We start from the raw sequence: 25618 nt of genomic DNA on the forward strand, positions 1-25618 counted from the left end.
AATTGTTTTTAAGAATGTATAAATACATCCATGCCCACACTATATATATGTGCTGTGCCCCTGTCAAAGACAAAGATTATTCCATCCTGAAGTAAATAAAACCTTGTTGATGGTTGCGGGTTAATAGGACAAGGTGAAGGCAAATCCGAAAGGGAGTTGAGGGGACCTGGTGAAGCAATAAGGAAAGTCCAGCTCTTCACTGTTTAGGGTGTTGGGAAAGTACCTCACTTTGCCTGTTCACCTTTGGTCTATTTCCCGCAAAAGGAGGGATTTGTGAGAGATGGGTTTTATATCTCTATGTGTATGTGGTGTGAACATTATGTAGTACACATTTTTGTCCACTAGATGGCCGCAAACCATATGTATGAGAAGGTCAATAAGGGAGGGGAAAATGGGGATTACATTACAGTTTTCAAATATACCTATGAACTCAGTTGAAGATGCTGAAACCACTCCTATCAGATTAAGGAGCCAATAGTCTCTACTTAAGGAACACCCCTTTTGAGATGTCATGTCTGCTATTTAAGTCAATGTAATGTGAATAAAGTGTGGCTCTTCTACCATGGCTCAAATGGGATGAGAAGAGGCTTTCATGAAACCACCTAGTGTGTCTGGTCTCATTATGAAAGCAGTATGGCACGTGCATACTTATACTTCTAATTGATTTGGCACCACACAAACATGATGAGAAGCGCATGAATTGCGCTAACAGTATTAACTTTCTCAACATGATAAAGTCCATTTGCTGAAGTGGGACAACCCCTTTAATGTTTCTCAGGGCTTGCTCCGCTTGCCACATTGTTCTCTCTGCCGCAGTCACGATCCCTGCACCTCTCATCTCCATGTTAGCTAGAAGGAGCAAGCCCTGAACAGAGAAGTTGAGAACGGGGGAAGGAAAGTGCTGACATGAAAAACAGGGGTATGGAGCAAAAATATGTAGTGTTTGGAGTACTCTAGGCAGATTTAAAAAACTCATTATGAATACCTCCCAACTTTTACAAGCCCAAGGAAAGGCAACATCAGTGATGCAGCAATTTTTTGTATGCTAAGCCACACCTGTAACTCCGCTTCCACACAGTAGGTATGCCCCTCAGTTCTGCGGCGCGTGATCCCGCAAGACCCGTGACCTCCTGTGGCGGGTCTCGTGGGATCACGCGCCGCAGAAAACAATTGCGGACCGAAGTTCTGATCTCATGCCCGCGCAGCCTGCAAGTAGCGGAACAAGTACAAGGGGGGTTGGGGGATGATCTGTGGGATTGCCCAGACGGCTAGAAATAGCCTAATAAAAAAAAAATCCTACCAGCATAAACATTCGGGCACTGGACAAAACAACCGGGGCTCCAGCCCCAAATGTTTTGACCTAACGACGCCCCTGCTGGAGACCCCTATAAGGCCAAAACTATGCAGGTCTTCAAGGGGTTAATCTGAATAGGCAGGGGTGCACCACCAATGAGGCTAGGTGAGGCGATCACCTCAGGCAGCATCAGGTAGGGGAAAGGCGAATTAGTGCTTTCATTGTGGAAACGCTCATCTCTATATATTCAACTGCATTGCTGTACTCAGGACAGCAATACCGTTGAATACTGCGACGGGGCACAGGAGCAATGTCCCCCTGGCCCACCATTTCCTCTAATAGGCTTTAGTCCTAGTTCTTGTAGCCTATCAGAGGCCGGTGTCATCATTATCGCGCTGCCTGAGCCAGGGGTATTTCCGTTTTTGCCTCAGGCAGCAGAAGGGCCAGGTGCACCCCTTCCGGCAGGTAATGCTCCATTTTCTAGTCATAATAGTTAATTCACAGCTTTTTCATGAAGAAAACCCCTGAGGCCAGCGATCAGCAGATTACTGGGGTCCAGCTTCCTTTTACAGGGGGGTTTGTATTCGGAAATTTGTGGACGAAGACATTTCCTTACTCCACCTCATTGCTATTGTACATGCATACCAATAGTAGGCGCAAAAATGTGTTAATTAGCGATATATGTGGTGCAACTGTACCCTTTTGAAACACATTTTTTATTTTTCATACACCTGTAAGTGAGTGAAAATGTTATAAAAAAAAAAAAAAAAGAAACAGAAAACTACTGTTTACAAAACCACCTCAGGAAGATACTGCAGATGAAAACCTTTAGTAAAACCGTCCCAAGTGAATCCACCCTGTTCTGAAACATAGGCTCCAGACTTTATTAGATAGGCTCGCTAGAATTCGACTTTGGGCAAAGTTGCCCTTATCCATGATGGCGGCTCTGGTCCCTCACGATCATTTCCGCTTCCGTCTCTTCGCATGCGCTGCCTTCCTGCCTCTTCCACTCCGTCCGGACCGGGACAGGACGGGCCGCAGACATGGCGCTGTATAACTTTAAGAAGATCACGGTGGTGCCGTCCGCTAAGGTATGTGAACGGCGGCCAAAGGAGTCAGCACCATGTGTCGCCGGCAGCACGTGAGGGGAGCGGGGCCTGACGCGTGGAAGTAAGCCCCCGCAAGAGAGGCACGTGGAGAGTGTGGGGGCAGCCATGCCGAGAGCCCCGTGTACAGACAGTGCTTTCTGGTGGGAGCCATGCAGAGTGCTGGCAGTGTGATCCTCCCCGGGCTATAAGGGAGGTTATATGTCTTCTAGGTATGGCAGAGAGAACCCCCTCAGGGCACTGCCAGATGTGATATTTCCCTACCCATGAAATCTCCCTACCCTCGTGTGTGACGTGGCCGCACCCGACGCAACGTTCCCAGGGAAATTTTACACCACAGTTGGGGATAAGGGGCAACCTAATGCGCTTGCGCCTTAGTCGACACTGCACTGGGATCTCCCTACCCCCACACTTATCGGTATAAGAGATCTCCCTGTCCGCTTGTGCGCACGCGCGGTGTATCCCGACGGGAGTAGTTAGCTGCGCTTGCGCACTGGCCCCTAATTTTTCCCTACCCTTAACCGCTGCTGATGCTCCCGGCACATGCGCAGTGTCGGCCGGTGTCCCGCTACGAGGTAAGGCGCAAGCGCATTAGGTTGCCCTTTCTCCCCAACTCTGGAGTGAAATTTCCCTACCCCGCCGTTGTACGCCTGCCCGGCACACCTCCTTTCAAAGCTGGGAACGTCCTGTCCGGTGCGGCCGCATCACAACAGGAAGTGACGAGGGTAGGGAAGTATCTCGGAACACCGGCCTGATGTAGCGGTGACTGGCATGGTGCCAGTATGATGTCCCCTTCCCCAGTACCGTTGTCGGCCTGCTGCCCCGCCACCCTTTCCCTTTATAGCAGCGGCGGATCGCTCCTTTGTAGAGATGTCAGAGTGCCCCCTAAGGTTGTGCCAACTTGTTATGGCTTCTGTCATCCTCTCGGTATTTGTTTTTAAAGAATTCTTTTCTGATGTGTCAGATGTTGTGACCTGTGAGGGTGATGAGTCCAATCCCCTTCACCAATGCCGGTAACATGAAGCTCTTGGTCCTTATTCGCGTGTCTGTGACACTGTCCGTGTTTTATTCTTGGTTCTGTGATTATTTTTTTCAGTCCAGGTATCATCCATGTTTCATGGACACTGCTAGGCTGAAAAGAACATCTAGCAACAATGCGTGAAAACCATGGACCAAACACCTATGGCATCTGTGTTGTTGTGTCCGTGGTTTTCACATACCCATAGACTACAGCGTGCGCAAGGGATCCGTAATTGGGTACAAAAATATGGCGTGCTTCTGTGGTATCGCCACATGCCCGCAGTCCATGGAAAACCACTCGTGTGAACACACACATTAAAGGGGTTCTCCGGGCTTTTACTATTGATGACCTATCCTCAAGATAGGTCATCGATATCAGATTGGCGGGGGCCCGACACCCCGCGCTGCTGTATGAGGAGACGCAGTGTGCATGCGCCGTCTCTCTTCCTGTCGGCTGCTGCTGTCTATGCTCCGCCTTCTTTTCATATTACCCCTCCCAGCCTCTTGCTGGTCCCGCCCTGTAAGGCCGTTTCATCATCCCAAGTACCGGCAGAGATCCGGCGTGCGCTCAATTCACCGCTGGCCCGGGCATGCTCACTGCGATAGGGATATACAGGTTCTTCTCAGAAAATTAGCATATTGTGATAAAGTTCATTATTTTCTGTAATGTACTGATAAACATTAGACTTTCATATATTTTAGATTCATTACACACAACTGAAGTAGTTCAAGCCTTTTCTTGTTTTAATATTGATGATTTTGGCATACAGCTCATGAAAACCCCAAATTCCTATCAAAAAAATTAGCATATTTCATCCGACCAATAAAAGAGAAGTGTTTTTAATACAAAAAGTCAACCTTCAAATAATTAAGTTCAGTTATGCACTCAATACTTGGTCGGGAATCCTTTTGCAGAAATGACTGCTTCAATGCGGCGTGGCATGGAGGCAATCAGCCTGTGGCACTGCTGAGGTGTTATGGAGGCCCAGGATGCTTCGATAGCGGCCTTAAGCTCATCCAGAGTGTTGGGTCTTGCGTCTCTCAACTTTCTCTTCCCAATATCCCACAGATTCTCTATGGGGTTCAGGTCAGGAGAGTTGGCAGGCCAATTGAGCACAGTAATACCATGGTCAGTAAACCATTTACCAGTGGTTTTGGCACTGTGAGCAGGTGCCAGGTCGTGCTGAAAAATGAAATCTTCATCTCCATAAAGCTTTTCAGCAGATGGAAGCATGAAGTGCTCCAAAATCTCCTGATAGCTAGCTGCATTGACCCTGCCCTTGATAAAACACAGTGGACCAACACCAGCAGCTGACATGGCACCCCAGACCATCACTGACTGTGGGTACTTGACACTGGACTTCAGGCATTTTGGCATTTCCCTCTCCCCAGTCTTCCTCCAGACTCTGGCACCTTGATTTCCGAATGACATGCAAAATTTGCTTTCATCCGAAAAAAAGTACTTTGAACCACTGAGCAACAGTCCAGTGCTGCTTCTCTGTAGCCCAGGTCAGGCGCTTCTGCCGCTGTTTCTGGTTCAAAAGTTCGCTTGACCTGGGGAATGCGGCACCTGTAGCCCATTTCCTGCACACGCCTGTACACGGTGGCTCTGGATGTTTCTACTCCAGACTCAGTCCACTGCTTCTGCAAGTCCCCCAAGGTCTGGAATCGGTCCTTCTCCACAATCTTCCTCAGGGTCCGGTCACCTCTTCTCGTTGTGCAGCGTTTTCTGCCACACTTTTTCCTTCCCACAGACTTCCCACTGAGGTGCCTTGATACAGCACTCTGGGAACAGCCTATTCGTTCAGAAATTTCTTTCTGTGTCTTACCCTCTTGCTTGAGGGTGTCAATGATGGCCTTCTGGACAGCTGTCAGGTCGGCAGTCGTACCCATGATTGCGGTTTTGAGTAATGAACCAGGCTGGGAGTTTTTAAAAGCCTCAGGAATCTTTTGCAGGTGTTTAGAGTTAATTAGTTGATTCAGATGATTAGGTTAATAGCTCGTTTAGAGAACCTTTTCATGATATGCTAATTTTTTGAGATAGGAATTTGGGGTTTTTCATGAGCTGTATGCCAAAATCATCAATATTAAAACAAGAAAAGGCTTGAACTACTTCAGTTGTGTGTAATGAATCTAAAATATATGAAAGTCTAATGTTTATCAGTACATTACAGAAAATAATGAACTTTATCACAATATGCAAATTTTTTGAGAAGGACCTGTACTTACCTATCTCTCACTCGGCTTGTCTCCAGTCTTCCTGCTTTCTTCGGGTCCGCCCGCTCGCCGCTGGTTTTGTGCCGTTCGCACAACATGAAGCGATGCCGCTGCCCGCAATGGGCATCAGGGTACACATGCCCAGGCCTGCATTTCACTGCGCACGTGCTGGATCTCGGCCGGTACATGGGATAATAAAACGGCCTTACAGGGCGGGACCAGCAAGAGGCTGGGAGGGCATATATGAAAAGAAGGCGGAGTATCCTGGGCACCTACAACAAGAACTCCGCCCCTGGGCACTTGTCAGCCCTCATTTGCATATGGATTAAACATCGTTTTCTCAGCTGGTGAAAGTGAAGAATACAAGAAAGCCGCCTTTGGAATCTTGTGTAGTTGTGCTAGAGCGCCATAAGCAGTTTATATTGACAAATTTTGGTGACACTCCCTTTAATAAAAAAATAAGTCTATTTCTGGAGAATCCCTTTAAAGTTGCAGATTGTGGTACAAAGCAGGACAGAATTTGCACTTTTGCTATGCCAGAAAACTGGTGTATAAGCTTACTAAATAGCCTATAGTGGGGGTAGGCAATCTCCGGCACTCCAGCTGTTGTGAAACTACAACTCCCAGCATGCATACTTGTTCTGCTCTTCTAAGAAATATCATAGAAATTAATGGAGCATGATAGGAGTTGTAGTTTCATAACAGCTGGAGTGCCGAACGATGCTGACCTCTGGCCTATAGGTAACCTGTAATAGTGCCAGCCAGCTCTTCCTCCTACCTGCACTAGGTAGCGACATCTTCTTTTATAACTCTGCTGTGTCATTCCTCTATTATTCCTACTACAAGTTAATTCATTGCAATAAAGCTTCACCTGGATGCTTCCAATTGGGGGTGTCCCTGCACATTCTGACAGTGTTAGCACTGATTGGATAGTGTCAGACTGTGCAGGGACACCCCCCCCCCCCTAAATGGTAACACCCAATTCATTCATACTTCTAGTAGGAGTAATAGAGGAATGGCGCATCATAGAGTTATAAGAATAGATACTCCGGAATTGTTGTTACATGGGGAATCGAAGAAGTTACTAAAACAAACCTGTCGGGGGAGGTGACGGGTCCTCCTTAAAGCGGTGTGGATAAAGTCACTGTTTGTAATCCTGGAAAAGTTTTGTTACTTTCTATTTGAGGCTCAGGATTTGTCTGAGGGGTGTGATGTCTTGTCACTGCTGTAGGAGCGCTGGCTCAGCTGTTTTCGGGAGTCCTATAACAGTTTATGGAGAGAGCCGCTCGTGCACAGCATGCTCGCTATTCACATTGGGGCTCTGTTCTTGGGATAGGAGCAGGTCCCAGAGGTGGGACCCGCAGCTGTCGGCATATCCTATTGATGTGCCATAAATGTCCAGATGGGCATACCCCTTTAACCCTTTATGCCTTGCAGGACTTCATAGACATCACCTTGTCGAAGACCCAAAGAAAGACGCCGACAGTGATCCACAAGCATTATCAGATCAACAGGATCCGGCATTTTTACATGAGGAAGGTGAAGTTCACCCAGCAGAACTACCACGACCGCCTCTCGCAGATTCTCACAGATTTCCCTAAATTGGATGTAAGTAAACCTTTGATTTTCCGTCTCTTAGAACAGGGGTCAGCTGCTGTGAAACTACAACTCCCATCGTGCACACTTGCTCAGGTGCTCTTTTAACTCGCACAGGAGTGAATCAAGCATACTGTCAGTATCAGAACAGCTGGCGTGCCGGAGGTTGCTGATCCCTGTCCTAGGACATGGCACAGAGGCGGGCATTTAGTGTCCCACGGACCTGAGCTGTCCGGGCATTTCTCAGAGACAGTAGCTGGTTTTAATGTTAGTCTACTTTCACACTGGCGTTTTGGTTTCCATTGTTCAGGGATCTCACCAGCGGTCCAAAACGGATCAGTTTTGCCCTGATGCATTCTGAATGGAAAAGGATCCGCTCAGAATGCATCAGTTTGGCTCCGTTCAGTCTCCATTCCGCTCTGGAGGCGGACACCAAAAGGCTGCCTGCAGCGTTTTGTCCGCCTGACGATGCAGAGGCAAACGGATCCGTCCTGACACATAATGTAAGTCAATGGTGACAGATCCGTTTTCACTGACACAATAGAAAACGGATCCGCCCCCATTGACTTTCAAAGGTGTTCAAGACGGATCCGTTTTGGCTATGTTAAAGATAATACAAACAGATCCGTTCTAAACGGATGCATGCGGTTGTATTATCGGTGCAGATCCATGATGGATCCGAACCAAACGCGAGTGTGAAAGTAGCCATAACTGTGTAATGCCTAATGTTACCTGTGGTGGTGTTGCAGGGGCAACGAAGACTTCATGCCGTTACCCCAGAGCACTACTGGGGAGTATGGAGAGTGCTATGTTTACTTTCACTTAAAGGGATTCTGTCATGACATTTTAGGCCTATAACCTAAACATATGGCCAGGTCCGTACTGATAACCTGAATCCGAAACTGTCCTTGTTTTATCAGTACGGACCTGGCCATATGTTCCATCAGCGGTGGCAGTGTTTGCACTCTATAGGAAAAAGCATGGTCTCTCTGGTGGCTGGGAGTGCGTATAGGCCAGCACTTTTTCCTGTAGTGTGCAAGCACGACCACCGCTGATGGATTGCAGGGTGGTCGTAAACCCCTGGAAACGAGCAGTGTCTAATGTGATGGAAAAATAAATCAAGCCAGCGAAGGAAGCAATATGGATAATCACAACACATTAGTAAGTGCCTTGTATTAACTTTATCTACATGATGAAGTGAGACAACCCCTTTAAAGGGATCTTCCCATCTCAGATATTGATGGTTTATTGCTAGGATATGCCATCAATGGCAGATGTGTGGGTTACACCTCTGGGGCCTATCTCCAAAACAGGGCCACTGAAAGTGAAGGAGAGCACGCTGCGCATGCACAGCTTGCTCTCTATTCATTGTTACGGGAGTTCCAAAAATAGAACGAGCACGCCCGACTTTTTTTCGGAAGTCCTATAGCAGTGAATGGAGAGCGCACCACACAAGTGCTTTAGGATGGCGGAAATAGCCGAGCAGGCACTGTTTTTGGAATTCCTATAGAAGGGAACGGAGGATGGTCGCGCATACATGGCTGCTCTCCGGGGGGCCCAGTCCTGGAGATAGGAGCGGTTTCTGGAGATGGGAACCGCCCCTGACATTTCTGGCATAACCTAGCTATAAGCCATCAATGTCTGAGATGGGCCAACCATGCAGTTGTGTTCCAGGCAGGTTCAGGTTCCTCTCGGTTGCTTCTTTACAATGTGTTTGCCTGTGTCCTGAATGTGTTACTGTCTGTCCTCCTCTACAGGACGTACATCCGTTCTATGCCGATTTAATGAACGTCCTCTACGACAAGGACCACTACAAGCTGGCATTGGGGCAAATAAACATCGCCAAGAACCTAGTGGACAAGTGAGGCTTCTAGTTTTCACACTTTCACACAGCGATGTCTCCTCGAACTCTTCTGATGTTCTGATATTATGTCTTAGTGTGGCCAAGGATTACGCGAGGCTAATGAAATATGGAGACTCCTTATACCGCTGCAAGCAGCTGAAGCGGGCGGCGCTGGGGCGCATGTGCACCATTATCAAGAGGCAGAAGCAGAGCTTGGAATACCTGGAGCAAGGTAGAACCCCACCTGAGACGTTACTAAAGAGATTAGAGGATTGCTTGAATTTTGGTTCCCGAATATGTTCTCTAATACCATTACGAGGAGGGGGAGCGGCCAGTGGGGCTGAAAGTTATTTTCTTCTGTTATGTCAAATCCCTCAGAATGTAGAAGATCAAAGTTGTCACTGTCCAGGACATCAGGCTGCTGGAGGCTTGGGGGCCTAAATAGTTATGACAGGTTCCCTTTAAAGGGGTTTTATCCAGGAAATGAAAATTATGACCTATACTCAAAAAAGCTCATCATTATCACATTGGCGGGGGGTCCAAGTCCCAGCACCCTTGCTGATCAGCTGTTTTAGGGAGCCGCTGCACTCACTGGAGTTCTGCTGAGCGCGGACAGCTCCCAGCAGCTTACCAAGCACAGCGCCATACCTTGTATAGTGGTTGTGCTTGGAATTGCAGCTCAGCCCCATTCACTTCACTGGTTAAGCTGCAACCAGACCATGTGACCGATATACGGTGATGTCACATAGCCAAGGAAGAGGTTGCAGCGCTCATGGAGCGCCGTCCTCTAATAACAGATGGTCAGCGGGGATCCAGGGGATTGGTCATCAATGCTATTTCCAGGAGAACCCCTTTAAGCAGTTTTCAGGATAGAAAAGAGGTTGTGCAGCTTCCATACAGTGAAATAGTAGAGGCTTGTAAACCTGTTTGTCTTTTCACAGTGCGTCAACATCTGTCCCGTTTGCCAAGCATCGACCCCAACACACGTACCCTGCTTCTCTGCGGCTACCCCAATGTCGGGAAATCCAGCTTTATAAATAAGGTTGTTATCATCTCTATTATTATATGTTTGGTAAAAATATACTGTATATCTGGCTGTCATTGCTTTGTCTGAAGGCTCTTAAACACAGCAGAGTGCTATGAGGCCTCTCTCCTAGAGGATACATTACTGCTAGAGGAGGATACGTTAGTGATATACTAAGTATTCGGCAGCATAAAAAATCCTTTGTGCCTCTGTACTAAATCAGGGTACAGTATAAACCCAGAGCAAACCGGAAGTGCTGTATTATATATGTGTAATACGTGGATCTATAGTATCATTGGGTGCATGGGCCCTAAATGGTGCAGTTATTGAGAAATGGTGCTGCTCAATGCAGCGTATGAAGCGTAAATGAGAACTGAAGTTTACTCCAGCTATGAGCAGACTTCGAGAGGATGAACTTGCGTTATGATGAGGCCTGTGCCTTGGTATAAATTAAGTAAGCCATCAGATGACGGGATTCAAAGTAAATATAGCTTGCGAATAGACTGATATTTAACCTTTGCATCTCAGAAACGGCTGAACGTTTTTGATAAAGACCAATTGCAAATATTGCTTCTTAGCCCAAAATGAGTTAAGTGCAGTCATAAAAAAAATGCTGCCATGGTGTTCTTAGCGTTTAAAGAAGAGCCAATTTAACAAACGTGACATTCGATAAATTTAGCGCAAAGTACACCAAAGCAGACTCGAGCAAAACTGTTCATTTATTACTCTCATGATAAATCCCCCCCCCCCCCCCCCCAGGTTTTAAGTAAGAGAAGTGAATATTAAGACCGTGCTTCTTCTGTAATTGATGGCTAAGTGATGCTGATGTTTTTCAGGTGACCAGGGCAGATGTAGAGGTGCAGCCGTACGCCTTTACTACGAAGTCGTTATTTGTGGGGCACATGGATTACAAGTACCTCCGCTGGCAGGTAAATAACGTTCAGGTGTCATGTGGCTATAATGGGATATATTTCTAGTTTACCAGTGTACAAGGAACTTTTTCATTGATGGGTTTTTCCAGGCTCCTGATATTGATGACTTTTCCTCCGAATAGGTCATTAATACCCGAATGGGGAAGTTCCAACACCCAGCGATCAGCTGTCCCCTGCAGCCTCTGGTCTTGGAACTAGCTCTGTGGATGGAACAGGAAGCACAGCTCCGTTCAAAGTGTAGTTTCTGCGTCTGGGTATTACTGCAGCTCAGCTCCCATTCACTTCGGTGGAAGCTGAGCTGCAGTAACCCAGCACGGCCACTACACGGTGGACGGCGCTGTGCTTCCTGCACCATCCACAGAGCTAGTTCCAACACCAGAGGCTGCAGGGAACAGCTGATCGAAGGGGATGCAGGGTTTTGGAACCTCCCCAATCAGATATTAATGACCTATCCAGAGGAGAAGTCATCAATATCAGGAGCCTAGAAAAACCCCCTTTATACTGGCTTTTGGGTCCATAAAATGTTTCCCCTTCCCGCCAAATCATTTTGGCTCCTCCTTCCTGTGCCAGACCCTCTCTCCCCTTCTTGATTAGCATGGCCAGGAGAGATGACTATGCAGGAAGCTGAACCTGTCAGTCAGGAAGGAGAGGGAGGGGCTGGCAGAGTAAGTGGGAGGAGCAAGGGTGTACAAAGTGGCTTGGCCCGCCCTCAGTGCACTTGACTGCTCATTTGCATACGGATTACAAATACTTCAGAATGAGTATCATTACATTAAGCTGAGCTAGCCCTGCAAGGCACTGTGCCTGGTTTACCAATGAATTCCCTGCTGTCAGGCTCCGTTTAAAGCATCTTTCCCACACATGTACGTTTTTATGATCTGTCGTATTAGGTCGCTTCCACACGTTCATTGATTTCCATCCGTGACTGTGAGCCAAAACCAGGTGCAGGACAAAAGCCTAGAGCAGGAGCAAATCTTTCCCTTATACCTTATCTCTGTGTATCCTCCACTCCTGGTTTTGGCTCACAATCGCTGATCAAACATGGAGTGTGTGAAGGCGGCCTTACTGTTTAAATGATTTTACTCACGGGGCCCATTGCAGGTAGTGGACACCCCTGGGATTCTAGATCACCCCCTGGAGGAGAGGAACACCATTGAGATGCAGGCCATCACTGCCCTGGCTCACCTCCGGGCTGCTGTCCTGTACGTCATGGACGTCTCCGAGCAGTGTGGACATACGTTAGAGCAGCAGCTGGAGCTCTTCAACAACATCCGCCCTCTGTTCTCTAATAAAGTAAGTCCTGTCCTCGTGTGTTGGTAACTGACCGTAACACAGCAGAGTTGATCACATTTTTATTACTTTCCCTTCATAGCCTCTCATTATGGTCCTGAATAAATGTGATGTGAAGCGCGTCTCTGAACTCAGTGAGGAACACCAGGTAAGAATGTGCGAACCTAGGAAACGTACTGTATCTTAACATGTGGTCCAGTGGAGCAGAGCTCTGCCCAAGGCTCCATGCACACGACATATCGGCCTATGCTGTCCGTGTTGCATCCATATTTTCTGTTGACCCATTGACTTCAGTTGGTCTGTGGTCCGCATTTTACAATCGAGTGTCCATGTGATTTCCACATCTGTATGTCTGTTTTGCAAAAAGAAAGACTATGACCGCAAAAAGCGGACCACTCACCCATTGAAGTCAATGGGTCCGCAAAACCAAATTACACATGCAGTCCATGTGCTGTCTGTATTTAAAGATCCACGACTTGCGTACCGCTAAGCAGACACGGTTGTTTACACGAGGCCCAATTCAGTACACATTTCATGATATAAAATGAAAGGCGTCACTAAAGATGTCCACGGCACCTCATGAAGATAGGGGAGATCCGAACACAGGAAGCTGGCATGGGGTGTTGTGGGATGCCCTAAAGGCGTTTTTGAGAGGCATCTTTATTGCACAGATCTCCAAGATTAAAAAACAAACAAAAGCCATGGTGGAGGAGATTAGCCGCAGGTTGACGGAAAAAGAGCTGCTGCGTGTCCAAAACCCTACTCCCAACATCAATGGCGAATTGGAAGGAGGCATTTAATGCGTACAGTTTAGAGCAGGCGAGCAATAGACGCTTCTTCATGAGGCAAAACTATTTTGAGGAAGGTGAACAGGCAGGACATATGTTGCCAACAATAGCTAGGGCGCAGTCGGAGTCTTCATATGTGCACAAGATGCGAACCTGGTCAGCGATGGTGGTCGCTAAGACCGCGGACATTCTAAAGGTGTTTCAGCCGTTTTACAAAGAGCTCTACACTTTAAAATGTAGATATAATGAGGAAGGCCTGATACAATATTTGAGTAATGAGACCTTACCAGAACTATCGCAGGAGGAGAGAGAGAGAGAGAGAGTCTAGAATTACCCAACACATTAGAGGAGCTGAAAATAGCCTCAAGTAGTATGGCAAATGAAAAGGCACCTGGTCCAGACGGACTGCTGGTGGAAATGTTCAAGTCCCTGGAGAGGAATTACTGCCAACAATGCTAAATGTCTATGAAAAAGCACTAGAAGTAGGTCAGCTACCAGACTTCCTTTATGATGCCATCATAGTAGTCATTCCTAAGCCAGGGAAGGATCCTGATCTCCCAGAATCGTATAGACATATTTCTCTACTAACAGCAGATGTAAAGATCCTGGCAAAGGTTCTTGCCAATAGGCTGGCGAGGGTAATTACATCTGTTATACACCCAGACCAATCGGGGTTCATACCGTCTAAATCTACTGCTATTAATCTGACAAGGCTGTTCCTTAATATGCAGGCAATTCCAGGGGGCCCAGCGAGTAAGGCAGTGATGACATTGGATGCTGCAAAAGCGTTCGATGGTGTTGAGTGGGGATACTTATGGGCTTTTCTGCGGCGTATGGGATTTGGGCCAGTATTCCTTTCATGGGTTCGGTTATTGTATGTGGCGCCTAGAGCCAAAATGAGAGTAAATAATGAAATATCGGATAGCTTTGACCTGGAGAGAGGGACGCGGCAGGGGTGTCCGCTATCACCACTCCTATTTGCAGTTGCTATAGAGCCACTGGCTGCGCTTATTAGGCGGGACTCTCAGATTAAGGGCTTTAATTACGCAGAGTCTTAGGAAAAGCTGGCATTATATGCCGACGACATGCTATTATTTTTGGATGATGTGAGGACATCTGTGGGTCGGGTTATGCAGATTATAGATCTGTTTGGCAGCTACTCAGGGTTATCTATTAACTGGACCAAATCGGCGATTATGTTGATGTCTCCGCAAGAAGATAAGAGGTGGGTGGAGAAGATCCCAATCCCGAGTGTAGATACCTTTAAATATTTAGGCATTTGGGTAACCCATAATGCACAAGATTACTGTGTTTCTAATATTCTTCCGATACTGGGGAAAATGAAACAAAAGATAAAGTCTTGGCTCAAACTGCCTCTTTCAATGATGAGACAGGCTAATCTGGCCAAAATGATTTTAATGCCACAATTATTACATGTCACCTATTCCGCAGAATAGATGGTATATTTAGAGATTTAATATGGAAAAAGAAGACCGCCAGAATAGCACTAACCAAACTACAGCAACCTAAGACAGAGGAAGGTATAGCCTTGCCCAACCCATGGGTGTACTATATATCTGCACAATTGCAGCATATGCAAGGATGGGGGATAGAGCATGGCAGTATTGTACTGGACTCTAGGAGGTTAATTATACAGTCCCTATTGTCTGACAAATCTTTGATGGAGGCACATAAATTTCGACTGAGATCACCGGGCCTACCTACCATGCTCCTGATACATAACATTTTGGAAAAAGCAAAGGAGTTAATAGAAGTCACTGGATGTACAAAATATACCCCTATTTGGAGGAATGAAAGGTTGGGGGAACTATTCCAGCTGAAAGGTTTTGACAGTTGGGAAAAAAGCTGCGGTAACAAGAATAGCACATCTGTACTTGGAGAATAATCTTAAATCCTTTCAACAACTACAGACAGAATTTCAATTGTCGAACCGTGTATTTTACCAATACTTACAATTGAGACATGCCATGCAGACTCAGGAATGGAAGACTCCTCCTTTGACTGTGCACTCCATGCCAGTGATTGATTCAGTGGTGCAGGCCAGATTATCGCGCACGATTATCTCCATTGCTTATGCCAGTCTACTAGATAAAGTAGTACGTGATCCATTAACCAGTCTTAAGGCTAAATGGGAGAGGGATGTTGGAGAACTGTCGGAGGAAAAATGGAGGGATGTTTTGGGGGCAGTACCCGTGAGTGTGGCACATAAGCGATCACAATTATTCCTTATTCATAGGGTATATAAGACGCCACGACTCCAGTTTAAGATGGGTCTACGTGCGGGCTCTAACTGTCCTAGGTGTGCTGCCCCGGGTGCAGACTCTGCTCATATGTTTTGGTCCTGCACAGAACTGGAGCGTTTCTGGTGTGGAGTGTATAGACAAATAGAAAACCGCTATGGATTTATTTTACCAAAGACTCCACTGGTGGGGTATCTTGGGTATGTAGAGGACCTAACAACCACCAATGATTATAAATTAGCAATTGCTAAATTATTGTACATTGCACATAAATCCATTGCAAAGCTCTGGATACAGCCGATCTCTCCGACTAAATTAGAGTGGATAAATATGGTCAATCATATGATATCCATGGAGAGTGGCATCTATATTCAAAGAGGCACTGTACAGAAATTGAAGAAGCAATGGCAGGTGTGGCTGGCTGGACCTGGGGGGAAGTCTCAGAGATTGATGCATATATGGAATGGTCCTAAGGGGATTTGGAAGTTAAGATGTAAGAGAATTGGAGCATTTTTGTCCATATTGAGGGAGATGACCACACGGAGAGTGGGGGGGGGGGGGACTGGGAGATTTAATAAAGGTTTATTTGCTGCAGTGTTATTGACGTGCTGCTAAAGTATAATTGATTTAAATGTATTGATGTCCTATTGTCATATAATGTGCGGTTAATCTGAATAATTGGCTGTATGTAGAACCTTTAATAAAAATGATCTGATAAAAAAATAAAATAAAAAATGATACGGCACCAAGAAGCTACATCCGTGTTGAATCATGACATCATCAAGTCTGTAAACATATTAAACCTAGTTCTAGATGGACCTGCAGTTATTTTATACATAACCTTTCTCCTGAATTAGTTTCTGCGCCTTGTCTCAATGTTTGTTCACACGCGGCAGATTTGCTGCTGTAAAGTAATGTACACCACTGAAAAATCCATTTAGTGCTCGTGAATGGGGTTGTTTCTGGAGCACGTGCATGGTTTTCTGCAAGTGCTAATCAGATTTTTTGGGAGAGTCACAGACATCCCCGCAATAAATCTACTGTGTAAATGTAGCCTTAGAAGTTGCTTTGTAGCTCTTTTTCAGATCTTCTGGAATCTTTTTTTAACCCCTTAAGGACCAGCGGCGTTCATGTACGGGGGGCAGATCGAGCAGGAGCTGTGCCCGCCCGATCAGCGCCACGGAACCGCCAGTCACTGACAGCCGGGCCCCTGCTGCATACGCCGGTATCTGTGAAAACACTGATGCCGGCGTGTTAACCCCTTGTATGCCGCTGACCGCGGCATGCGGAGGGTACAGGTGCCCTCCGCTTCCCCATTGGGTCCCCTGATGGCAGAGAAGGCAAGCCCGATGCCTTCCATAGGAAGCCTGTGAGATGCAGCCCTTAGGCACATGGGGTGGATACATTTATTGGAAATTTCTAAGGTACTGTGTACACCTCCGTCGGGAGATTCAGTAATCTTTTCTGGAAAAAAAATTATTGTTCTTTTCCTTCGATGGAACAGAAGAATGTAAATCTTGATAGAAGTGGGAACAAAGCCTTAAAGCGGGGTTTTACGATCAAAGGGAGTCTGTTTACTGTGGTCCGACAGTCTGAAAACAGGGAGGCCGCATATGAGCTGACACTCGGCTGTATCTAGATGTCCCATTTTAATATTGTGCTCACTGACGTTTCCCTGGTCTCTGAAATCACATAAATACAACATATTTGCCGTGGTATAAAGGTTTGTTGTGCTTGGATTAGGGTGTGTATTGTATCAGCCCTGCACTTTATAGAAATTGGGGGTAACCTGATGGTGTTTTCTACAGAAAATCTTCAAGGACTTGGAGAATGAGGGCTTGCCATTGATTGAGACCAGCACCCTTACCGAGGAAGGCGTCATTCATGTGAAGACCGAGGTTTGTCCACCTTGTAAATGTTGATGTGAGCTGTAGTCTCAGGCCTGAGCAGTACAGCACGTATTTTCCTCTTTTCAGGCGTGTGACAAGCTGCTGGCTCATAGAGTGGAAAACAAGATGAAGGGGAACAAAGTCAATGACGTTCTCAACCGGCTGCACCTCGCAGTACCATCCAAGAGAGATGAGAAGGTGAGGAAGCGAATGGCTTCTAATGTCAGAGCTGCCGTCTACTGTGCAGACTGGATGGGATCAGATGGGTCTCTACATTATCACTAATATGAAACTATAAAGGATTACTCCACTGACAGTGTGTCCACCATATTTCATAAAAAAAATCGTAACAATTGGAGACGATTATCAGAACAGTGGGGCACATTTGCTAATAGACAAGGGGGCATGATTTAGCACGAAGGAGCGTGGCTTTATTGTGAGACGAAATGCTTAAAAATTTGGACTATGTAAGCTAACCAATAATTTAGTCAACTGTCTAAAGATGCACCAAATGTATCACATACCGTGAGGCACTGTGATAAATGTGGCCATTTGTAAGACTGACATACAAAAAAAGATGATCCACAACGCTTCACCCCACAATCCTTTATTCAATCTGGGCAAACAGGAAATGATTGGTAAGAATACGGGCAGTATGCGACAATGGCCGTTTGGTGTCCTCCGATGATTCCTCAAGGTGGCGAGTGCCAAGCAGCCAGTGCCACGTAGTAATCTTAGAGTATTACCTGTTTCCACAGATTGAAGAAAGGGTTGTGAGATGAAGTGCCTTGGATTTTTTTAATTTTTTTTTGTATTCTGCCGCTTCTACTTGCCACCTAGCATACCCTATAGTATTCAGTGTTGTGGCTTGCGGGGTTCCCTTCAGTTTGCTGTGCTGCTGGCAGTATGGACAGTTGTGAGCAGTGCCGGCCTATCAGTCGTCTTGTTAGGGAAATTTAAGACTGTCCAGTTTAAATTGATGCTGTCTAAAAATTGGACCAATTCCCGGTGTGTTTACTGCAGGGTATGCTGCGTCCTATATCATCAATTCACTATGAGCTTTATTGAGAACTAAGGGAGCAGTGCGGCAGATTTACCAATCCTTTCTAATATTTCAACATTGCAAATTTCAAATGGACGGTCTAAGGATGCGCCTTATTTATCACAGTGGCTCGCGCTGGATGATACACTTGGTGCGTCTTACTTTTGTCTTTGCGCCACCTATTGGTTGGCTTGCTCTGTCCTTAAAATTTGGTAGGCGGTGTTGCAGTTTAAAGGGATTGTCTGCTTTTTTTTATATTGATGACCTATCCTCAGGATTGGTCATCAGGATCAGATCAGTGGGGGGGTGGGGGGCTGACTGTCCGCACCCCTGCCGATCAGCTGTTTGAAGAGAATGCAGCACTCATAAGATTTGTTTTATAAAATCTTGCCCAGTGTTCTTTGGACTCGTGTAACCTGTCATCTAATACAAGTGTCTGGTTTGTTTCAGGACAGACCACCTTTTATTCCAGAAGGTATTATAACAAGAAAGAAACGTATGGACATCAGCACTCCAAAGAAGAAATTGGTTAGTTTTTTTTTTCCAGGTCTCTCAAGCTGTATGTACTGTGGATAAGTTTAAAGCCATATTCACACTGTATTGATTTGCTGTAGGCAAATCTACCGTTTTTTCTTTATTTTTAATTAGAAAATTTGCAGCAGGAATCCTAAAATAAAACCCTGATTTCCCCATGGATTGGCCAGCAGATCTGGATGCATATTGGCTTCATTTTAATTTAGGGAGGCTAATTTACTGCAATAGTGATTTAATTTTTACGGCACTCCTGCCATAACGTTGGCTGATTGTGTCAGGATGTAGACGTGGAGTCTGAATCTATGAATATGGCATAAGGGGTTTCTTATTTTGCGATTTTTGTGTTTTAGGAGAAAGATCTTGAAATGGAGATGGGCGATGACTATATCCTGGATCTGCAGAGTAAGTACCCTGCTAAATGTTTGTAGGTGTCCTAGTATGTTCGATCAGTAATTTCTGTGGATAAGGGTCCATTCACACGACCGCAATGTGTTTTGCGGATCCGCAAAACACTGATAGCGGCAATGTGCGATCCGCATTTTGCGGACCGGACATTGCCGGCACTAATAGAATATGCCAGTTCTTGTCCGCAATTGCGGACAAGAAAAGGACATGTTCTATTTTTTTTTCGGGAACGGAATTGCGGACCCGGAAGTGCGGGGTCCGCAATTCCGTGTCCGGGCAGCACATCGTGCTGCCCCATAGAAATAAATGGGTCCGCAATTCCGTTCCGCAAAATGCGGAACGAAATTGCGATGTGTGAATGGACCCTAAATCGGATATTATCTTTAGTTTTGTGTACTGAAAACCTAACTAATCTTTTATGTGTTTCACTTTCAAGAATACTGGGATATAATGAATCCATCAGAGAAATATGACAGGATACCAGAGGTCTGGCAAGGCCATAACATTGCTGATTACATCGATCCTGAGATAATGAAGGCAAGTGTAGAACATATCTTTGGCATGCTATACCTCTCATGACCCGGTACAAAGCCTATAACTGGTTTCGGCTACAATTGCCTTTCCTAGTTTGCCAACGCACATGTCCAGGAAGGTGTGATCTATGCTGCTGTGTGCTGAGGCTTATAGGGAAGGTCTGTTTTAGGCTACTTTCACACTAGCGTTCGGGTGTCCGCTCGTGAGCTCTGTTTGAAGGGGCTCACGAGCGGCCCCGAACGCATCCGTCCAGCCCTAATGCATTCTCAGTGGAGGCGGATGCGCTGAGAATGCATCAGTCTGGCAGCGTTCAGCCTCCGCTCCGCTCAGTGAGCGGACACCTGAACGCTGCTTCCAGCGTTCGGGTGTCCGCCTGGCCGTGCGGAGGCGTGCGGATCCGTCCAGACTTACAATGGAAGTCAATGGGGACGGATCCGCTTGAAGATGACACCATATGGCTCAATCTTCAAACGGATCCGTCCCCCATTGACTTTCAATGTAAAGTCTGAACGGATCCGTTCAGGCTACTTTCACACTTAGAAATTTTTCTAAGTTATAATGCAGACGGATCCGTTCTAAACAGATGCAAACGTCTAAACTGGCGGTGGATCCGCTGGAGTTGTGTAGAGGCGCCGGCCTCTTAATAACTTCGGCTGATCCTACACCAGTTTTAAATGTAAGACAGCTTTCAAGCGGTCTTGCATTTAGACCTTTTTCTACCCCTGAAACAGACGTAGAAAATGGTACATGAGATGGGCCTGCCGACCCGTCCCTGCCCATGCCACGCCCAATATTTTAGACCTGGCGTGAGCGAGGAGAAGTTGCACTGCAGTCTGCTCCTGAAGTACACTTAATTTAGGCATATTTCAGATTGATAAATGACCCCCTTATCCCCTAAATAAGTTGCTTTCGAGGTGCAAACCCTTTAAAGATGGATGGCATCTCAGCTTATACTAAGGTTAATGATTTTTTTAAGTAGTGCATGGAAAGTTTCATGTCTGTCTTCCTCATATTTGGGAAAGCTGCTCATAGAAAGGTCATTTACGTAGAGAAAGAATGGGTAGACATTGAGGGAGAATTTTTGGTAAAACTGATGTAGTCCAATAATTGCCCCCCATATCCATTTAAATTTTGTCAGAAATTAGAAGAATTGGAAAAAGAGGAGGAGCTGAAGGAAAGAGCTGGTGAATATGACAGTGACATTGAAAGCGAGGATGAAGAAATGGCAGAAATTCGCGAGCTTGCTCAGCAGATTCGTGAGAAGAAAAAACTGAAGATTCTTGCATCAAAAGAGAAAGATATCCATGCACCACGGCTCCCAAGGACTGCTAAGAAGGTAGGTGCCTTCTGAATCGTGCTTTATTCAATGAAAATGATAACTGAACATTAGAAAGATGGGATCACGTGATGTGTTTTTTAGGTTCTGGATGTTTTTTTTCACTGATCATGAAACTTGTGAGAATTCGAGACGTGAGCTCTGCTCACACTGGCATCAAGTTTTCCACATGTAACTGATCAAAACTGTTATGTAAGGCAGTACCTATAGGGGGCACTCACCTGCTGTTGATTTTCTGCAGCTTAGCTCGTCTCCATTGGAACAGATCTGGTAGTCTGAGACACACCTCTTGTCTCGCCATTGGTTCAGGCTGCTGCTCTGTTCCTCCCCTGCAGTTCTTCCACCTCAGATGTATGTGTAATACAAGTCTGTCTCGGGCTCACCAGAACATCAGTGCATGGAGAGCTGATTTCTATTACAGCAGAATAATTCTAAAGTGCAGATTAGTAAACCTTTTGTGGTAAAGATGACTATCAGGTCATTGTCACACACACACTAAGGCAAATGATCCTAAGGGGAGCATTCACACGACTGTATCTGTTTTGTGGCCCCCAAACAGCAGAGCCTGTGCCTTCTCCACTTTCTCTGAGCCCTGTTGTAGAACTGCCTATTCTCGTACGCAAAAACGGACAAGAATAGGACATGTTTTGTAATTTGCGGAACAGTCGCACGGATGTGGACAACACACAGGTGACATCCGTGTGCCCTCTCAATTTTTTTTGTGGGTCCATGTGTGAGCCACAAAAAATGCGGATCAGACACAGACTTAAAAATACGGTTGTGTGAATGCTCCCTTAGGAAGGAGTTTCTTCAGGGTCAGTTTAAGAAGGCCATGATGTTCTCTGAAAATATATGGGAGAGAAACCTGAGCCTCCGATGTCCTGGAATGATGCCACTGATACCAGTTTTGTTATGTTTAACAGGTGCAGCGCAAGACATTAGAGAATGAGTTGAGTGATCTCGGGCTTGATATGACTGAGAAAAATGAGGTAAGAATTTTTTTTTATTGTATCCTAGAACCAGGATTTTACTACTGTTTCGTTTGTCTAACCTTTCACAGTAACTTATCTGTAATGTGTTAGTTCTTGAGCAGCTGTCTGCCATGTTGTGGCTCATCCCCACTTTGCTCTCTATGAATATATATTACATGGTCAGCCATTGAGTACTATGGGTCGAATGTAAATTTGTACCTTTCCTGTAACCTCTTGCACTTAGTTCACCATATGTGCCTTGTGCAAGAGGCTTTCCTGGATGAACATTCTCTTATTAGGTCCATTAAAAGATATATGCTGACTTACAGAGAGTATTTAAAGGGCGTCTGTCAGCAGAGTTGTACCTATGAAACTGGCTGACCTGTTGCATGTGTGCTCGGTGCCTGAAGGCATCTGTACTAGTCCCATGTTCATATGTGAAAATGATGTTTTAATATATGCAAATGAGCCTCTAGGAGCAACGGACAAGAGGCTCTGCTCTCTCTGCAACTGCTCTGCTCTCTGCACTTTGATAGTGCCAGGCGTTAAGATGATTTCACTGCCTGGCCCTGTCAAAGTGCAGAGAGAGCAGAGCCTCTAGGTGTAATGGCAACGCCCCTGTTGCTCCTAGATACTCATTTGCATATATTAAAACATAATTTTTCTCAGCAATGCGGGCACATTTGAACATGGGACCAACACAGATGCCTTCAGCTGCCAAGTGCACATGGAACAGGTCAACCAGTGTCATAGGTACAAATCTGCTGACAGATGCCCTTTAACCACTGTCTCTTAAGCTGTGGGGTATTTGAGGTTCACAGCACTTGACTTGATGTCCTGTTTCGCAGGTCACCGACTGGTGATAACGGAGATCAAGCACTGTTCGAGAGACATTGAAATACAAGTTTAAATGTCTCACGAGTCCTGGGCTGCTACAGATTTGTGTACTCTGATGTGTTAATATAGTACAACCTCCGATAGTTTTCAGGACCCTTTTCCTGCCCCCTCTCGGTTGTGACCCTATGTCTAATCTTGAATGCTCAGCTGACCTGTCCAGACTATTCTCAAAAGATACCACCATCCCCTCTCTGTGATGAATATAAGGCTACAGAGCTGCTGAAGAATAGAAGGAACCCTTACCATGTTGAAAAGTTATATGGTCATTGACGTCGCCCCCCCCCCCCCCCCATGTATCACTGGTCTAATAACCTATAACACATTTTTACACATTGTCGTTGGTGGAGCGCTGTAACAGTTTAAGTCTTTGTGCAGAAAATTAATTGTAATCTTGTATAAAAGCCATAGAAACAAATGTAGAGAGAGACACATTTCCAGCAGAAGAAGTGTTATGATGTTGCTTGTGCCTTTCAGACCCACTATGCTGCACAAGCAAGATCCAGGAGCGTGCAAAGGAAACGTAAGCGTGAAGAGTCTGCCCCACCAACATCTGTCACCCGCAGCCGAAGCAACTCAAAACCCCCACGAGACCAATCTGGGGTCCGTGATGCTAAGGTGGGTGCTTACTTTTATTACTATTGATGACTAGTTAACTTCAGGATTGAACAGACTTGTCCAGGATTTTGATGTTGATGACCTGTTCTTAGGATAGGGCGTCAATATCAGATGCCCCACACCTCTGCCGATCAGCTGTTACTTTGTAGTTCCATCATTGGAGCTACAGGTTTCACTTAAAGAGGACCTTTCACCTGAATAGCTTGAATCTAATTATTATCCTACCTTTTATAGTGCGGCCCCCACTGATGTCTTGGCACTTTTTTTTTTTTTTTTTTTAAAGAACCCCCGCTGTGGTCCCTGTATCTTTTTGTCGCCTCATATGCTAATGAGGCGACTCGGTTACACTAGGCGTGGACTTGTATCTCTCCTGGGCGTGGTTATCTTCTCTCTGGCTGCGAGCGCATCCAATCAGAGCGCCCCGCTCTTAGCCAGGTAGAAGGAGCTGCACTGCACCAGCTCTCGCGACTAGGCCATGGCTGGTCTGTGTCACTTTATGCATATTATTAATGTGATGGTCCTGGATTTTAAGGGAACTTGTGTTGAACATGGTGTCTGAGCTGCAGGTAGCATGTTATACTGACTCTCTTTTGCACCAACTATATTACCAATCTGCTAAACTCATCTTGCTTTTATTTTATTCCCTGTGAAATAACTATTAACAATTCTGAAGCTTCTATATTGTACCATTCTTCTGTTATTCCTCTAAGGCTAGTTTCACACCAGCGACAGGGGACTAAAGGCTGCCTCTTGCCGTGCCGCTGCCGGAACTCCGTCCCTATTATAGTCAATGGGGACGGAGCGGCAGTCCGGGGGCACACATGAACTAGCGGCAGGACGGATCCGACAGGCTGTTCACCCGCCCGAACAGCCTGCCGGAGTCCCCTGCCGCTAGTGTGAAAGTAGAAATGTTTAAATCTAGATATATACAGATAGGAAATGAAGGAAGCAGCACTCCAATACCAAAGGATGTTTATTCACCTAATGTCAGACATCCTTTGGTGTTGGAGTGTTGCACTACTGTTTCATTTTTTTTCTTTTTTTTTAATATATACAGATCTATATAGACAACTGGGTATTAGCATTTCCATGATGCAGGGTTGTGGTCCTAAAGTCTGCCACTGTCAGGATTGGACAGTACCAGACTGCAATAATTTCCAATTTAGTCATACATTTCTTGGCGGAATAACAGAGTTTTAAGAATAATGTTCCAGAATCTCTTATTTATGGGGAACACAATTATTTAACACTTATCAGGAGTTTTTATTGGGCCTGTTTAAATCCTGGAGAATTTATTTAAACCTCATAATTTAGCATTTTGCATAGAACTTGAATACGTTGATATTCTGCTGCTACATAAAAGACTATATCCCTACAACACTACAGCTGTAGGAGGGATTACCCAAAATGATCATAGGGCCTTCTAATACCATTGCATTGATTTTTATTCTCCCTCCTCCCATGGTATTCTGTCACCTTGCCTTTTGGTGATCTCCAGACATGTTTTTGCCAGAGCATCTCTTAATTATACATTTTCTTCAAACACTTTGTTTCTTAGATGGCCAAGAAAGCAAAGAAGATCATGAAGAATTCTCAGAGGAAAATTAATAGAATGGGCAAGAAAGGAGAGGCCGACAGACACGTGTATGATCTGAAGCCCAAGCATTTACTGGCCGGCAAGAGGAAATCTGGCACCACGGACTGGAGATAAGGTTGTCACAGGCAGGAGCACATCCGTCATCCTGCTCTGCCACCGAAAGGACTTCCAGGGTAGAAGGAGCGATTGCCATCTTTATAAAGCTCTCATTTCATAATGTGTATGCCATAACAGTGAATTGGCTTCATTGACTAGACTGTACTCTGATGACCACCCCTCAGATTAGGCCTTTTTACATCTTTGGTTATAATTGATCAACACAATAAGAATGAATGATCATTGCAGCATCTTGAGGTTTCCAGGTTTGATGCCTTCAGATGTCAAAAGAAATTGTTCAGCATCTGGTATTCATTCACGAAAATTGACT

At 45.7% G+C, this 25618-nt stretch overlaps 1 protein-coding gene across 1 annotated transcript; it reads left to right on the plus strand.

Annotated features, from left to right (window-relative positions):
* The first annotated feature begins 2266 nt into the window (after positions 1-2266).
* GTPBP4 (GTP binding protein 4) lies at positions 2267-25618 on the plus strand. The gene is made up of 17 exons (XM_040434217.1): positions 2267-2385; positions 7075-7245; positions 8991-9094; positions 9172-9308; positions 10018-10118; positions 10937-11029; positions 12134-12325; positions 12405-12470; positions 17180-17269; positions 17348-17458; positions 18753-18830; positions 19187-19238; positions 19678-19778; positions 20914-21111; positions 22035-22100; positions 23454-23594; positions 25153-25618. Exons 1-17 carry the CDS (start codon positions 2338-2340, stop codon positions 25303-25305), a joined length of 1902 nt encoding a protein of 633 aa, XP_040290151.1. The 5' UTR covers positions 2267-2337; the 3' UTR covers positions 25306-25618.

This window comes from Bufo bufo, chromosome 5 (assembly GCF_905171765.1).
Source record: "Bufo bufo chromosome 5, aBufBuf1.1, whole genome shotgun sequence".
Lineage (NCBI taxonomy): Eukaryota > Metazoa > Chordata > Amphibia > Anura > Bufonidae > Bufo > Bufo bufo.

Bases quoted from the DNA above. Each gene is read 5' to 3' on its own strand.
- GTPBP4 (XM_040434217.1), top strand. From the start codon at position 2,338: ATGGCGCTGTATAACTTTAAGAAGATCACGGTGGTGCCGTCCGCTAAG. The intron at 2,386-7,074 runs GTATGTGAACGG...TATGCCTTGCAG, and splicing joins CGGTGGTGCCGTCCGCTAAG to GACTTCATAGACATCACCTT. The intron at 17,459-18,752 runs GTGAGGAAGCGA...GGTTTGTTTCAG, and splicing joins CATCCAAGAGAGATGAGAAG to GACAGACCACCTTTTATTCC.